We start from the raw sequence: 17,178 nt of genomic DNA on the forward strand, positions 1-17,178 counted from the left end.
TTTGAAAGTTACATCATGAAGTTGATTAACCACATATTTAGTAATGAAAGCAAACGAGAAACTACGTAGTAAATGCAGGTTCAAAGGCGTAAATATACTGTACCGTACATAAATAAACATTTCACAAGTGAGCGCCTTTTATGTATTTTGGAATTAAATCTTGCATGAAATGTAAAGACCAATTAAGAATTGAAATGACCCATAAATTTCTGCGGCTATGCTATGCGCCTTTTAATAAAAGGCTCTTCATTTATGCAGGTATTGTACGCGCGATGCATTATAATACGATTGTTAAATACTTGACTATATCGTCTAAATAGATATACACAATATTTGCATTACCAAAGCGGTAAAATAATCGCGGCAATAGTCTTCATTTACGATTAAATTTCAGAGAATATTGCATGTTTGCAATTAATCGAATATTGTAATGAAAATTTAGCAACTCACTAGCGTTAAAATCAGGAAGATATATGTTGTAATATTTGTTGCAAAATGCAGGCAGTCCATTATATTTCTTTCAATCCTGTTGTTCTTTAAAAGGGAAGCATTTTTATAATAGAGAGAAAGAGAAAAAGAGAGAGAGAAAGAGAGAGAACTTAACGTAAATATTGAGATATAATGCATGAGAGATAGTTAATAATTATTTTTCTTTATGGCTCCAGAAATTAGATTTAATACGTTGCATTTTTTAATCAGCATTTATTAATTATTCTGAAAATATTTGAATAAAAATTTATGAGGTAAAAATTAAAGAAACGTATGCGCAAATATGATATAATTACATGATACAATTAAATATGATACGATTTAATGTTCTTTATAAGAATTACAAACTAAATAGAGTATGGATTTGTTCTTTTCAATATCGAAAAAGCAAAAAATATAAAGTCTTAGAATTCAAACTCAAACAGTACAGAAACAATATTAATGTGGATCGAAACATTTGTCCACATTGTACTCTATTTAATTTCTTCTAAACAATATTAAATCAATTATATTTTTGTATCATACGAGTATTTGCGCATACATTCCGCGCTTTTGGTTCTTTACCTTTTTTTAATTTTTATATGATAATTTATCATACAAACCAATTTATGTTACAATTATAAAATTCATGAGATTCATGAAGAATGTTAAATTAGATGTAAAATATATACCGTCGCCTGTTTTCTTATATAAATTTGAATTATCTCGTATAAGGCTGTGCTCACATAAAACGTTAATACAATTACTTGCGATAAAAACTGTGAAAGGAGAGACATTGCATTATTAAAATTCCTGTCGTTTTATGGAAATGTTAAAATTTAGATGAATGTTAGAATTAATGAAATTACTCACAAAGATATGCTTTTTTATGATCACCAAGAATCGTTACATGTATTATTTCGCGATCAAATTTTCTTGTAAGATCGCTTTCATCTCCCTAGTTTTATAGCGACTAGATCGTCTCAAGAGCAAGAGAAGCAATAATCTGTGATCTATGTCAAGGAGTAAGTCTCATCTCTATCGAAATGCATATTCATTTCATCGTCTCGTAAGGTATCAGGTAGTACTATACAAGACAGGCATGTAATTTTCAGTTTTGGAAATAATTCCATGGGAACAACAGCTTGTGTGATTATAAATAGAACTACAATTCTGGCAATTTTTAACTTTCTACTATCGCTGTTTCGCGTAATACCCTATTCGCTCGAATGTTAATATGTTCTTCAATCCGGCTTTGTAAGTTTAACAGCTTCTAAAACGATAAAACAAATCCGGCGTGCATCCGTTACGAATCCGCGATGCGCAAGGTGCTGAAAATCCGTAGAATGAAAATGGAGTTTGACTCTGAAAGTTTGATATAAACTCCGTGGAAAAGTTTGCATGTGTTGAAAGTTATTCATTGTATCAATGTGTCTCTTCATGAAATCAAATATTTGAAATAATTTATATTTATTATAATTTATATTTATTATAAGAGGAGGCGCGGTGATAAATATAGTCATATTATTGAAGAAGAATTTTTCTAAATTTTTTTGCAGCAATATGTATTTCTTTCTTATATATATTTATGACAAAAAGAAATAGAGCTCTTTCGTCAGCATATCATAACAATCCTATATTTAAGGTTGAGTTTTCTTGAAAGTATGTTACGTGAAACGTTACAATAAATCAGTGTCGGTACACAGTGCTCTTTGCACAAACGCGTACACCCATAGTAAATGTATCTTCTTCTTCTCATAGTATATAATGTGAAGAGAGAAATAATAGAGAGAATAATGTACTAAATATGTTTTAAATGCAGCTATCTCACATTTTTAATAGTGATATAGAAAATTATGTCAATGATAAGAACGGTTATTTTTATCGAAGAGAGTGCAATTATTTTGGAAAATTATCAGCAGTCTTCAAAAAAAAGCGAAAGCTTATATTATACTTTTTGAAATAAAACTTTTATATATTTATATAATGCATGAATTTATCGAAAATTATAACGAATTATAATAAACAAAATATTTGATTTTTTTTTCGTTTTCTAATATAATATGTACGCATATTCTATATCTCTTCCAATATATAAAATCTTGTTTTTTTGAACGAATAAAATAATAAAATAACAAAAAATAATAAAATATAATAAAAAATAATAAAAAATAAAACAACAATGTAAATATAACTGAGTGCACATGTTGATACTCACATAGTCGATTTATCTAAAGGTAAGTCTGGAAGAAAAATAGAGAGCCTGCTGTAGCAGGACGGATTTTAGTTGGTACAGCTACTGTGACTCCATCAGGGTAACAAAGCCATGCCGCTACGAAGTTACACCGATAACCAAGGGTAGATTCAGTGTGCGCGTGGTCTCGTTAAAGAATTACTGCGGTCATAAAAGACCGCGTACGACGATCCTGGGTGCACACCCTAGATCTAAGGTTCACCGTTTCGCCACTTACTTTTTCTTCGACGATTAAATAAAGGTCAATGATTACAGGCTTTTGTAATAGTAGTTAAGATAATATTTTTAGAGAGAGAAATATAAGAAATTTCACTTTTAAATGACATATATAAGAAATTTTCTCTTAATAAAGGAATGCCATTGGAATAAGAGAATTCCTATGTAAGAGGAAAAATTTATATATGTATATTTTTAAATTTGTTTTCGACGATAAGATTTCTGCTCTCTAATATTTGACGGTATATACATTTTTATGCATACAAGCATATCCGCTACATAAAAAAATAAAGCGCAATAAATATTGATATTTCATACATATTCTCGGTAAAAAAGTTAAATCGCAAAGATAAGAAAATAAAAGTAATTCAGTGGGGCTACCATTTAATCGCTATAATAAAAATTACACTAACACACAGAAAGATTGGAACACTATTTCAATGTTACTACACATTAAACTAATATTAACTGCATTTAAGCCAGTATTTACGTCATTCTTGCTTGCTTAGCCAATATCGTCGGTATTATTTTGTGTAACATGGAATTACTGTTTTGTGTTAAATAATAAGCTGTATAAGGGAAATATGTATCTTATAATTAGTTGCTAGAACAGAAGCTTTATATATTCAGCGGAATCAGGATCCTACTTACCTCCGAGTTAAACTTTGTCGCATAATGTTGTCATTCTCCTTCCACGCTAGAGCATTATATTGTTCCTCGTGATACGGATAGCGCTTTATAGCAATTATTTGCACAAATAGATTGTTTCGTAAAAAAATCTCGAATATATATAGTATCGTTGTTAAAAATATTCTCAAAGCATTATCAAGAGTAATGAAAGAAGCAAAGAAGAATCCAAGATAGCTTGTGCAAAATTAAAATCGATTGAATAAATAACTATGACAAAGAAATTACGATGTTTCGCTAGTACTGCCAAAGTATTTCGAAAAAAATAAAATACAATCATACAATTTGATATGATTGTTCATAAAAAAATGAATAGATAATAATTGTTTGCAATAAAATAATGTTTTTTTTAATATAATTTTGTTTCAATTTAATTAGCTAATTTACGCATTGCATAGCAGTAAAATTCTTCTTATTACATCTTAATAATAATTTAAAATAAAAAATAATTTAAATTCTTGTAATCAATCTACGAAATGTGTAATAAATAATTGATTTTTAAAATAAATTATATATTAACGAAACTTTTTTACAAGATTGTCAATCATAATTAGCGCAAATTTTAAAATAACAGTTTCATATTAACACTCCATTCGTTCGAAATCTCTATATAGCACGGAATCTCCGTGTTAAAATTTCTGAAGTTTCATAACGAGTTGCATAATAAGCTTTACGGACTACAAATTAAAGAACACTTCGAGAAGATGACAAATTATGAGAAATTGAATGTCGATTTATATTGTTCTTCATTAAGTCTGAAGGAGGAACACACCAGTGATTCGACACGCAGATCGATCGGTGAGATATTTCCCCCGTGGTAGTTTTTTCTAAAGGACGATGCGACTCTCGAGCACGATACGCGCGCGAGATAGGGTCTAACCGAATGTAGCTACGCGCGTATACTGAAGGAACTTGTAGAGCGAGGGCGCCGGCTTGAACCGAATCAACCCCTCTTCCCAGCATCCCACGCGACGCGCGTTCTCTTCGGGCATTCGGGGTGATGAGACTTTTGGACAGATAATATCGTCAATTATTAAGGGAAATGCACGACAATCGATGAGTGATTGTCATTAGGGAGATCTATGTCTCGCAGATTTAATTATCGTGAGTTAATTGTCTCAACAGCTTTAATTTTTAATGCTGCAAGAGAAAAGCCGATTACGTTATTCGCGCCTGTCTGGATCGGGCAAATTTTGATAGCAACACTATTGATATTTGCTCTTTAAATTATTGCATATATAATTTAACGTAAATTTTTTAAACAAATATAAACACATTTTACTTTTGATTGCTAGTTAATTGCTAGTTAAAATTTAATTGCAGATTAAAAACATTAAAAACATGGCTACTGACCATTATTTTAATATTTTTTTGTATATTTTTCAATATAATACTTTCATTTTAATTAAAATGGAATAAATGAATTTTTAAAAAGAAGGGCTTGCTAGAGTTAAAGCGAAAAACAAAAATTCTAAAAGCTAAAAGCTAAGTGCTTCTGTGCTCTGAGACATTCTTAGAATAGTTTATATTGCATGCTTCAAGTGCATGGTGGTAATGTGCAATCGCAAGAAATAATATTCTCGGTGTATTTTAAAATCTCTAACTCTTTGTTTTGAGACGAAAAATAGAGTACATTAAAATATTTCAGAAAATATATCTAGACAGATTTTATCATAGCCAGATTTCTATGTACAACTTTACATAACATACTAGTCACTTATAATGCTCTTACATAAGAAATTTTATCTTATATGAGATACTGTATGTATTGTGCGTGTGCCTCAAGAATTTTATTTCGAAGAAAGCGATTTATGACTGTCATAAAATAAAACATCCATTAAAATATTTTTAAATTATAAATAAAAAGGAAACTCTGAAGAATATAAAATTAAATAAATACTTTTGATTCCAAGTTAAATATGAAAATGATATATTTGAAAGTTAAAATATTTTACTTCAAAGCATTTGGCTCAGATATTATTGAATCCTGTGACGAATGGCATTTTAAATAAACTGCTAGAGGAATTGATCCCGCTGCTCAATTTCACGCAAATTTAAAGAAAAATGATTACATTGGTTACGTACATTAAGATATATTACTACTATTATTTATAAAATTCTATTAAATATCTGTTTCATCAAATAATGTTTGTAACATTTGATTAAAAGCTGTCGTGAGGAAAGAGAGGAGTTGATTTAATAATATAAAGTGTTCGCGTGCTCATTATTAAATTTACCTTTGATGCAGCGCGAAACCGCAACATCATTAATAATTGACCTTTCTAAGAAAAAGGTGAACAGCTCAAAGGTTGATGAACCTGCATTCAGTTATATATGATTAAATATTATTCGCTCGTGATAATTTTGGCAAAGAAGATTAATTACTTATATAACGATAATGTCACAACAACTAGTTGCTGTTTATTAGAATGAATCGCGTGGACAGCATATTTTCTCTTATAATAAAAATAAAAGTAGATAAGTGGTAATGTGAAAACTAAAGAGATCATTTTCTATTTTCTATTTTTTATAAAGCTCAAATTTTCAATTTTTTATAGGAAATACATACAATTAAAAATTCAGAGAATATTTATAACTTAAAATTCAGTATATAAAAAGAAACAAAAGAAAAGATAACAAAAAGTAAAAATAAAAGTAAAAATAAAAGTAAAAATAAAAGTAAAAATAACAAAATAAAAGATAAAATTATAAAATTTTTATAAAATTTTTATTTAATTTATAATTTTTTAATGATTTTTATTTGATTTTTATTTGATTTATGATTTTTTATAATTTTTTTATTATAATAGTACGATTTTATTTCCTTTAACGACGTAAAACAATCCGATGGGAGTTCCCATGAATGTTTAAATATTCATCATTTAGATGTATTCAATAATTGGTTGAGATCGGAATAGGAAGATCAATGAGAACAGAATATAGGCCACATGAATCGATGGGGTAATATCAATATTGATGAATACGCAGATGCCAAATTATAGGCTTTGAACCTCCCATGAACGCCCATCACTGATACACGAGATAGCGACAGAAGTCATCGACAGAGTCGAATCAAATCTCTGAAAAACTATGAAATGATTATAAGATAAATCTAGAAGTTGGTTCCAAAAAGCCAAATCGCTATTGGTAATTATATTAATTTGGATAAAGTTAATCCTGGAATGATCGACCAAATTAGAAGAAACCATTATTACAAAATTATCGAGATCGATTCTAGTTATGTATCTACCATGTAAGTCTGCATTATTAAATTTATAATTTTGCCGGAAAGGCAAACTCTTTTTTTCTATATATTCTCTTCGATTCGTTTTACCCACAATAAATTCCAGGGTCCTCGACCTACTAATTTTTTTTTATGATTATTATATCATTTTGTTTTACTAATTTCTTATTTTATAAATTAGGTAACGCCCTTTTGATCGTTAAATATACCGAATGCTATTACATCAGATTGCAAATCCTAATAGTTACGGACCCGTATCGAGTATAGGCTATTTTCGTAATTTCATATCACTTCAAAATATTTTAATTTAATAAATACATTAAATAATTGTTTAATTAGTTAATAAAATTAAATTATTAAATTAAATAAATTAATAAAGTTACAAAAGCAGCTTGTCTCATTATAACGAAACTTTAATTTAAAAAATACAAGAATATTTTAGATTTTACTGACAATTTTTGCTAAACAAGAAGTGAATTTTAAAAAATTTATAATTATGAGTAAGCACATGTCTTTTAATACATATATTATATATTGCATATTGCATTATGTATTTTATATAGTGAACGCTTTGTATTTCAAATAGTGATCACGTTTTAGAGCTGTTAATTGACATTGAAAGAAAGAAAATAATATTTATGAATATGATTTATTTATTTATTTATGAATATGATTAGATTACGTGTAGTCTTGATCATTTATATATTTTTCTCCTTATCGCATCCGCGTCATATGATATATAATTTATTTTATATTAAATTCTAAAACTTAATAACGTATAAAAATGTTTCTAATAAAATTTATAGGATTTTGAAAGAGAAAAAGTGAATCTTGAATTTTAATTAAGTTCATTTTTCAAAATCAATTGAAGAAATTAGCTTCCAAAGAAGAACCATCTTAATTTTTTTAAATCAATTTTTCGCAATATTCAGTGCAAAAAATTATAAGGATAGAATAATCAAAAATTGAATATTTTACAAGAGATTAAGTAATACAAGTAATATTAAATAGTTTATGTAAAATTATGTCAAATTAAAATATAAAATATCGCATAAACTATTTGATTTTAACAAAAGTTATGAAAATGTAAGACTGCCTTCAGTTGTCTTCAAGAAAAATTTTATTAGCAAAAACTTCTTTTTTAAAATGATATGCTATGTATATAAAAATTTTTTATAAAAACATAAAAGAAAAAACTTTCCTCAGCTTTTATTTAATTATTCACAAATTGATACATTGTTCATAAAAATATCTATAAAATCTGTAAAAATATATAAAACGAATAAATATATAAAACAAAAATTGATTAGGAAAATTTATAAAGATACTTTTCTTCAATACGAATTTTTGAGTACTGATATTCATGCGATAAAGAGTATATTATATAAATTACATCACTCTCTTTTAATTTTAAAAATTAACGAACTAAAATTAATATGCATTTATCTCTCTCTCCCCCCCCCTCTCCCCCTCTCTCCCCCTAGTATAAGAGACGGACAAGAGTGGTGCAATTAATCAACATGAACGCTTACGTAAAGTATCTATTGCAAACAACAATTAATAATAATAATTATGAATGAATGAGAGAAAAAGAGAAAGAGAGAGAATGTGTGTGTTTGTGCATATTATCATGTATAGCTAATAACTGATCATAGCAGACGTTTTTGCGTTTGATGGCGCGTTCTTGCCTTCATATATTTGGTCTATAATAAGATAAATATTTCCTTTTACAAATCATAAATTAAACTTCGAACAAAATTTTGCAAAAGGAAAAATTGTCTCAGATTTGAGTCCGGAATATGACATTTTAAGGACAATAGATTATTTTGAATTATCTTACATATGGTTAAATATGCCCAGTATCATATAGATAAAAACGAGAAGAAAATAATTTTCAGATTTGTAGCAGAACGTACATATAATTACGTTATATAAAATATATTTTTACATTACTTGAAAAATTTTGATATAATTTTTTATATAAATTTGATATTGATGAAAATAACTTTTGGGTGTAGTTCCGAAAACTAGTCACCTCCGATTTTGATGAAATTTTGTGAAAAACTTCCTTTTAACTTAAAATAAAAGCTTGTAAAAGGAATTATGGCGACTCCTATAAGAAAGATATTTTTTAACATAAGATTCACAAATTATATGCAACATGCGAGTATACGAATTCTTAAATAATGTTTGTTGATATTTCAGGTTTCAGAGAATCACACTTATTCAAGTATCAACATGAATATTTATTATTAATATATGTTTTTATTAACGATTACATATTGCACTCGACTCGACTAGAGACAATCAAGAACAAAAAAACGCAGCAAAAAGTTAGAGAGCGGAAACAGTGTTGCTAATTACAACAGTACCAACTTAAAGTAATCAAACACACAGTGGTCTTTCAAAAGTAACTAAAACTTATTAAAACTAAATTATAAAATAACAGTTTTAGTAACAGTTTTACTTCAACAATGTTGATTTGACTTCTAAGAAGGTCAAAGTTATTTTAACTTTCTATGCAAAACGTACGGTTCCACATGGGTTTGCAACTTCTCATGCGCAACTACTCCGCTGATAGGCAAGGTAGACCTCGCTTTACAACTTACAGCATATATCCATTGTGATTGAACTCTTCGCAATGCGGTCTCTACCGGCGAGGCGATTGCAGGAGGAGGGACCGAAGGTACTCCCTTGCACCTCTTGTGTGTCTGTGTGTGTGTTGTATGTACACATATGTCAAGGCCAAGATCAATGATGAAGCTGCTGTTCGTGAATTAATGATAGTTTATTTCTTTTCATTTTATTTCTTTTCTTTTCGTTTCTTTTTATTTTATAATTTTGTGAGTCGAATTTGGCGTTCAATTCCTGCCAGAACGAGGGAGCCATAGACTTATAGAATAGACTGGCCCCTACCGTAAGAGGCAGCGTTGAAAGATCTAAAGGACAGAGAGATGATTCCGGGTATCTGTTCTTCTCTTTTGTCTCGTGGTAGAGACACTGATGGAATGAGTGAAAACGAAGCGAGCATGCACACTGCTTTCCCCTCAACTCCTACAGTGTCCCCACCACGAGACAAAAGAGAAGGACAGAGATACCCGGAATCATCTCTCTATCCTTTAGATCTTTCAACGCTGTCTCTTACGATAGAGGTCAGTCTATTTTATAAGTCTATGGAGGGAGCACTAGCATCGATTAGAGGGCGCGACAACTAGTTTAGTAGAAAAATGTATGATTTGCAATTATTGTTCGGACTGTGAAGAAGAAGCTCGCCTCTATTTGAGTACAATAAAAGTTTACATTTGTCTAACTGTGTCATTAGTACAAATAAATTTCTAATCAACACGTGCATATTACCGATCATCAATGGAGAGCACTAACAGTTGCCGTTTTTCTAGATATTTACCGTTTCGAACAAGCTGTCTAAAGGTAATATTCATTTTTATGAAAAAGGGCTTAAAAAGTGCCTTAATTTTCGAGTCGCCAAAAATCCTTCTCGTATACTTCTTTTGTACCTAAAAGGAACCTATTTACAAAATTTGACTCAAATCGGTGACCGATTTTCTCCGAAATTCTCCGAACTTTATCCCTCGTCACTCTCTATATTATCCAATTATCCTGAAAGAATTATGCAGAAACTCGCATAGAAGTTTAATTTATGCAGAAACTCGCATTAAAAGTTTAATTTATTCTAAATAAATAATTCATAAATGTTGTCGTCAAGCAGATGACAGTCGGAGATAATTTATATTTCTACTAACAGTAAGTTAAGATCTTTTTATATAATCCTCTTTTTATAAGATCTTTTTTTTATGTGATACTTATTTATAGATCTTCGATTTATATAATATATTTACGATCGAACATTTGAAGAGGATACTTGTAATACAATTCATGGTTCAAAATCTTCGCTCTTTGCAATAGACAAACTACTTGCTAGTTTATTAGATATACTTAATACTAATGACAGAGAAAAATACTTTTTTGGATTTAACAAATTTTGCTGAAATTAAATAAATTTAATTATTAGAATAGTCCAATCAAATTAATATTCGATTTAAAAACGATTGTTTGACTTTCAGATAACGTATATATTTATTTTAAATAAAATTTTGTATTGAAGAATTTTATTTTTTCACTGACTTTAACAATTATATTAACTCACACAACATCAAATCGTTTAAAAGTTTTTTTTATCTAATTTTAAATATAATCTGTTTAATATTCTGAATCCCAACAAAGAATCCAGATTATCAAATAAATTATTTTAAATTCAATTTGAAATTAAACCTGATACACAGTGATGTCAGAAAGAGGGTGCGATTCGCATGCACATGATCAGAGAATCTGCGTATGAGCAGTGTCCTCTTTCTCGCACTATTGCTAAAAGAAAAAAATATATTTCAGATCTTATGTTAATATTAGTCCTTCATATACATTTCATGATAAATATTGAATATCGAATACAAAAAAAGTTAAAAATGGTATCGTCGCGCAGCGGCAAGCGAAGAAACATATGCCACGTACTATTAGCCATTCCAAATATTAAATTAATTGAAATAAACAACACTCTTATTTGAATCAGTATTATTTCAAATAATCGTCATTTTTCCGTTAAACAATATAAATTAATGCAACGAAACAATCAAATTTTTGTTCTAATAAATAATGTTTTATATATAATAATTTTTTCTGTAGCAAAACAAATATAAGTCAAACAAACAGATATACTAAATATAAAGAAACGTTTTTCTCTGTGATAAAAAGCTAATTTTGAAATTATGTAAAATAATATATTTTTAAATATCAAATCTCACAAGAACCAGTATCCTAAAATATTCACGTATATATTGTCCTTTCTTATAAACATAATATTGAAATTTTTCTAAGAGACAGAAAGAGAGAAAAGTAATTCTCATGTTACATCTCACCGACTTCATGATTCCTTTCTGTTGCGAAGTTGTGAAAGAATATAAGAAGACAGCGATCGTTTAATTGATAATAAAGCTCGATACATATCGATAAAAAAATATTTTTGCTCTACTACTTTTTTTAATAAACTTAGGTTTTTATGAAATTATTATTAACTGATTAATCCACTTTCATTCTCCAGTCTCAAAATCGCATTCAATTCCGTCCCGTGTAAAAGAAATTAAATTCTTATTGAAAAGAGACCATTGAACAAATATTCGAATAAATAAATAGCGATTTTAAACAGCCTTTTTCCTGTTTTTCGTGCCTTACAGTTTGCTCGATCCAAGTTACTCGTCACTCTTTGACCACGTGATTTCGAGAATACAATTGTTTCACTCTTCGTTCAACCTATCCTGCTCCTAGTCTGAACATTTATATATTAAAATATATAATATATATTATTAATATTTAATATCTAATATATATATATATATATATATTATTATTATTAATATTATTATAACTAGTAATATATAATGTATATTATTATTAACTTTTCAGATAATTATGATGAACATATGTAACGGCATGCTCTTACTAGCAGAAATACTATTTATTATTTTAAAAGTTTTTTATTTCATTTGCGAGAGCATATTCACGATATTCATTCCAATGACAAAAAAGAGCGTAGCTAATGAAATTGTTTTGGTGCGTATGAAATTCATAATATATACATAGATATAAAAATATTTTTTTGTATGTGTAATATAATATTCAGTTTATAAAATTAAAATTAACAATACATATAGATATGTTAATAGATTCATTTTTATTAAAAAACATTATTTCACTTTATAGATTATTCTATCTATTAAACACATAAACGTTTTCTTATTTCGCTCCAAATTATTTCAAATATTATTTAGACTAATTTGTCATTAAATTTATTCTATTCCGAAAAATATTTAAAAAATATTAAAAATGAAACAAAATTTACTACGTTTTTGTTTATTTTAAAATATAATATAGTTTTTTAAAAATATAATTATTATTATATAAATATTATATAAATATTATATAAATATTATTTTAAAATATTGTTTGATAACAAAATTATATATATTCTAAATTGGGTAGAAATTTGTAAACTATAAAATATATGATAATATATAATTCACGTGATGCAACCTAGTACTTAATATACGAGTATACTGTGACAGGTAACAGGTGCAGGTCACGGTATCGGGAAGGAATTGGCGATTGGTTATGCATCATTAGGAGCAACAGTGGTATGTTGGGATATCAATGAAGAAACCAATAAACAAACGATGAACGAGATTAAAATGATGGGGAAAAACGCTGTCTACGCATATCAGTAAATATTATTTATTTTCTATATTATTTAATTTCATATAATAAAAACCGATTTGAATCATTTACGTGTATACAATTAATCACATAAATTTATTGTCAATGCTGATTAAAAATTTTATTGGGATTTTTATAGATGCAACGTAACAGATAGGGAAGAAGTCTTTAAGGTAGCTGGAAATGTGAGAGAAGAAGTCGGCGATGTTACAATTTTAGTCAATAATGCCGGTGCAGTATGTATTAAAAAGCTTCTAGATCAAAGCGCCGATGAAATTGTACGAATTATAGACATCAATTTAATATCGCATTATTGGGCAAGTGACATTTGAGATACACATGCGTAGTAGTTACGAGATAAATATATATAAAATAATTGACAATATATAATTTACATTATTCTTAGAGAAACAGATATTAAAATTAATTTATTATTGAAATATTTCCAGTTGATATAAATTTAAGATACTGACAAATACACGTAATATATACTTCCGCAAATTCTCAATAAAATCATTTTTAGATGTTGCAAGCGTTTCTACCAAATATGATTAAAAAAAATCACGGTCACATTGTAGCAATCTCATCAGTAACAGCATTTTGTGGCGCTGCATATGGTACAATTTATTGCCCCACAAAATCCGCAATCAAAGGTATATATATTATAATTCAATCTTATAATCTTAGGGTCATGTGTAGCGTATAATTACACAGGCCTGCGAAATTTTAAGTTTGATTACAGTTACAAAAAACAGAGTAGGTGAATCTGATATATTTTTTGACATTAAAAACGAATCTGGCCTCAGAATTTCCTCAGCACGTCAGGTTTTTGAGTAATTTGTGATTAAATAGTCCAAAAATATTTATTTTATTTCGGTAAATTTTATGAATTTATTATTAGGAAATCTAACTTTTTTAATATTTCTACCAATGGAGCATCATATAGTATTAAATTTCGCCTTTTAAATCCATTTTCGATTGCTGCCGCATCATTTTTTTTCGCTGAGATGTACAAATTATAAGACTGATCACTGTATATTGATCCAGTAAGCCATTTCAATCGATCGTATTATCTCTCTGTCTTATCACGAATCAAAATTTAGTTAAAAACACAAATTTTTGAATGCCGAATGTAGAAACATTTCAAAAAATTAGGCTCTTCCATAATAAATTCACGAAATTTGCCAATATTGTCATTTTTGGACTATTTAACTATAAATTACTCGGAAATCTGACGTGCTAGAGAAATTCTGCGGCCAGATTTGTTTTCAGTTTAACAAATCTATCAGATTTATCTGCTCTGCTCTTTATAACTCCTCGCAGGCCTGTGTTATTAATATTTACTGTAAAGTAACGAATATGCATATATGTGTATATATGTATATATATTTTATATATATACAATTATAATATAAATACAATTACAAAGTATATCTTACGTTTTTCTTCGTGTGCGTATTACAGTACTTATGGAAGCTATCAGTGATGAATTGCGTATACATAGCAAAGGAAAATCTTTGATTAAATTCACTACTATTTATCCGTTTTTTGTATCGACTGGATTTGTCAAAAAGTTAACAATAAGGTATGTTTAACAATATAAAATTAATGAATTATAATTAGTATTTCTTCTATAGCGATATTGTAATTGTTTATATTATTCTAATTTTATTCACATATTTTGTAAATTAGTATGTTCAATAAAATAAAAATATTTTTTACTCATAGATTTTACATTACACATATACATATATCTAAAATGTTATTTATTAAAGTAATAATATATTTTTATAATAAGAAATTTTTATCATTGCTGATAAATTTTGTTTGTTAATAATAGATTTCCAAATATATTGAAAGAACTTAAACCACAGAAAGTAGCTTCACTGACCATTGACGCGCAAAGAAAAAATTTGGAAGAAAGAAGTATACCTTCACATTTGTTGCCGATGTTATATTTGATGAGGTAAATCACGCAAATAAAAATTCTATCGTTAAATACACATAATATATTTTTAAATCAAATAATATATACTCTAATAAACTTTTTATATACTGAGTAAATTATACATATACCAACTATATACTCTAATAAACTGCAAAGCGATTTATAAGTCACTAATAAATACGAATGCTATTTTACTGCTTTTACTAATTTAACTCTTTTATATTATTTCTTTACAATCTCTACAATAAAAATAATATTTTGATTTCAGATTTTTACCCAACAAAGCAATCAGTTGTATATATGATTTTATTGATATCGGCGTTAACGCAGATGATTAAAAAATATGGATAAATACGAACTCATGTACATCATTATATATATATATATATATATATATATATATATATATTGTATTGTTTTGAATTTATTATTTTTATATTAAAAACGATAAAATAATTATATTTTTAATAATTATAATTGTTATAATCATAATAATTAAGTATTTTTATATAATTATATATTGTTAATAATTATAATTATTATAATCATAACTATTGTTATATAATTATAGCAATTCTAGTATTATGTTTAGATTTGTAAAATAATTATGCTACAAAATCTTTTACAGCAAATTATCGTTACTTTATTAAAATAAAAAATAATTTCAACAATTTCTCTATAATTCTAAGTAAATATGCACGCATAAAGTTCACGCTGTTTCGTTCAATAACATCGTCAGTTGCAACAAGTTTTGAGGTCATATTACGATAAATAACATTCACAATCTGGACGACAAAAATAATAGACAGCAATTTATCACAAATTTCATCGTTTTTATAGCGCACAACATTACTCGCGTTTGTCGTTTTAAAAGAAAACTGTATACATTAAATGATATTGACTGCGCATATTACTATCTGTTTGAATAAATGATGGACAATTTCAAAATTATACTCTGAATATAAAAAAATGATAAACAAAATCAATTGCATATCAAATTGTCAGAGTTAATCTTTATGTGTACAATTTTGTATATCATATGGAAGACAATTTTTCTTTATTGAGCTTTATTTTTATCGGATAATATTTTGCTTTTTGCATTGATTAATTAAAAAATTGATTTTCTGTATTATAATAAAAAGAAGCAAGACATTTTGTCCAATGTGTTTAATTAGTATTTAGAAATTACAATTATTTAGAATTTACAATTATGTGTATGTTTAAAAATTACAGATGTTGATAATGTTGGCATTAATCTCGACTCTATGCATACAGAAGTAAGAAATTTCTTTTCCAATCAGATTAGCGTGCTTTGGGTACACATTTGCAAAGAGTGCAATCTTGAGAGAGTACTTCTGATCATAGAAATTAATTGCACTAAAAAGTCGCGAACAGAAGTTTGTCGAAGCCACACATTACAAGGGCCGTTACTATGGCAGCTTCCCTTTCCTTATTTCAACGATAAAGAACCGTGAACTTTACGAACTCGTTTGCCGTCTCAGCGGGGCCATTTGATTACAGCGTAACATTCACAACGTTATACCGCGTCCTTTCTGTCTTGTATTTCCGTAATTTCGTAAATGAAGACTAGCTTATGTTAACTTTGCGCTTGCATGTTTCTCTTAGAGAAAAGATTTTTCTCAAGCTAAACTGCGTATAAAACTATTCTGAGAACATAAAATTAATATATTTATGTACGTACTTAGTATATAATATTTTTATATAAATCATATTTGCACAAAAGAAAAGAAACTATCAATTAATGTTCTTTTAATTTTAGCTTCTATGTGAAAAATTTATATAATTATTTAATATTAACATCTATCACACATATATACTTATTGACATATTACTGCTTTAGTTACTATAGTATTAATTTAACAACATAAAATTATTAATCGATTACAAATAACTAATCATAACTAGTTAATGCTGACAATTTTCCTGTTAGCGACGATGCTGCATTAAAAATGATTTCAATAGAGCAGACTTGCCCAAATTTTAAAAGTCTGTTTTATTTTAGTTTATTGAAATGAAATGTTTTATTTTCATTGTGTAATACTTCTATATTTCTCGTTC

At 27.6% G+C, this 17,178-nt stretch overlaps 1 protein-coding gene across 1 annotated transcript; it reads left to right on the top strand.

The window, feature by feature from the left end:
• The first annotated feature begins 10,086 nt into the window (after window positions 1–10,086).
• LOC105256276 (17-beta-hydroxysteroid dehydrogenase 13) lies at window positions 10,087–15,456 on the top strand. Its single transcript, XM_025414149.1, has 8 exons — window positions 10,087–10,298; window positions 12,345–12,491; window positions 13,004–13,158; window positions 13,291–13,468; window positions 13,675–13,804; window positions 14,616–14,736; window positions 14,992–15,117; window positions 15,368–15,456. Exons 1-8 carry the CDS (start codon window positions 10,236–10,238, stop codon window positions 15,435–15,437), a joined length of 990 nt encoding a protein of 329 aa, XP_025269934.1. The 5' UTR covers window positions 10,087–10,235; the 3' UTR covers window positions 15,438–15,456.
• The last annotated feature ends 1,722 nt before the right edge of the window (window positions 15,457–17,178 follow it).

Source organism: Camponotus floridanus, unplaced genomic scaffold (genome assembly GCF_003227725.1).
Source record: "Camponotus floridanus strain SB8 unplaced genomic scaffold, Cflo_v7.5 scaffold78, whole genome shotgun sequence".
NCBI classification, from domain to species: domain Eukaryota; kingdom Metazoa; phylum Arthropoda; class Insecta; order Hymenoptera; family Formicidae; genus Camponotus; species Camponotus floridanus.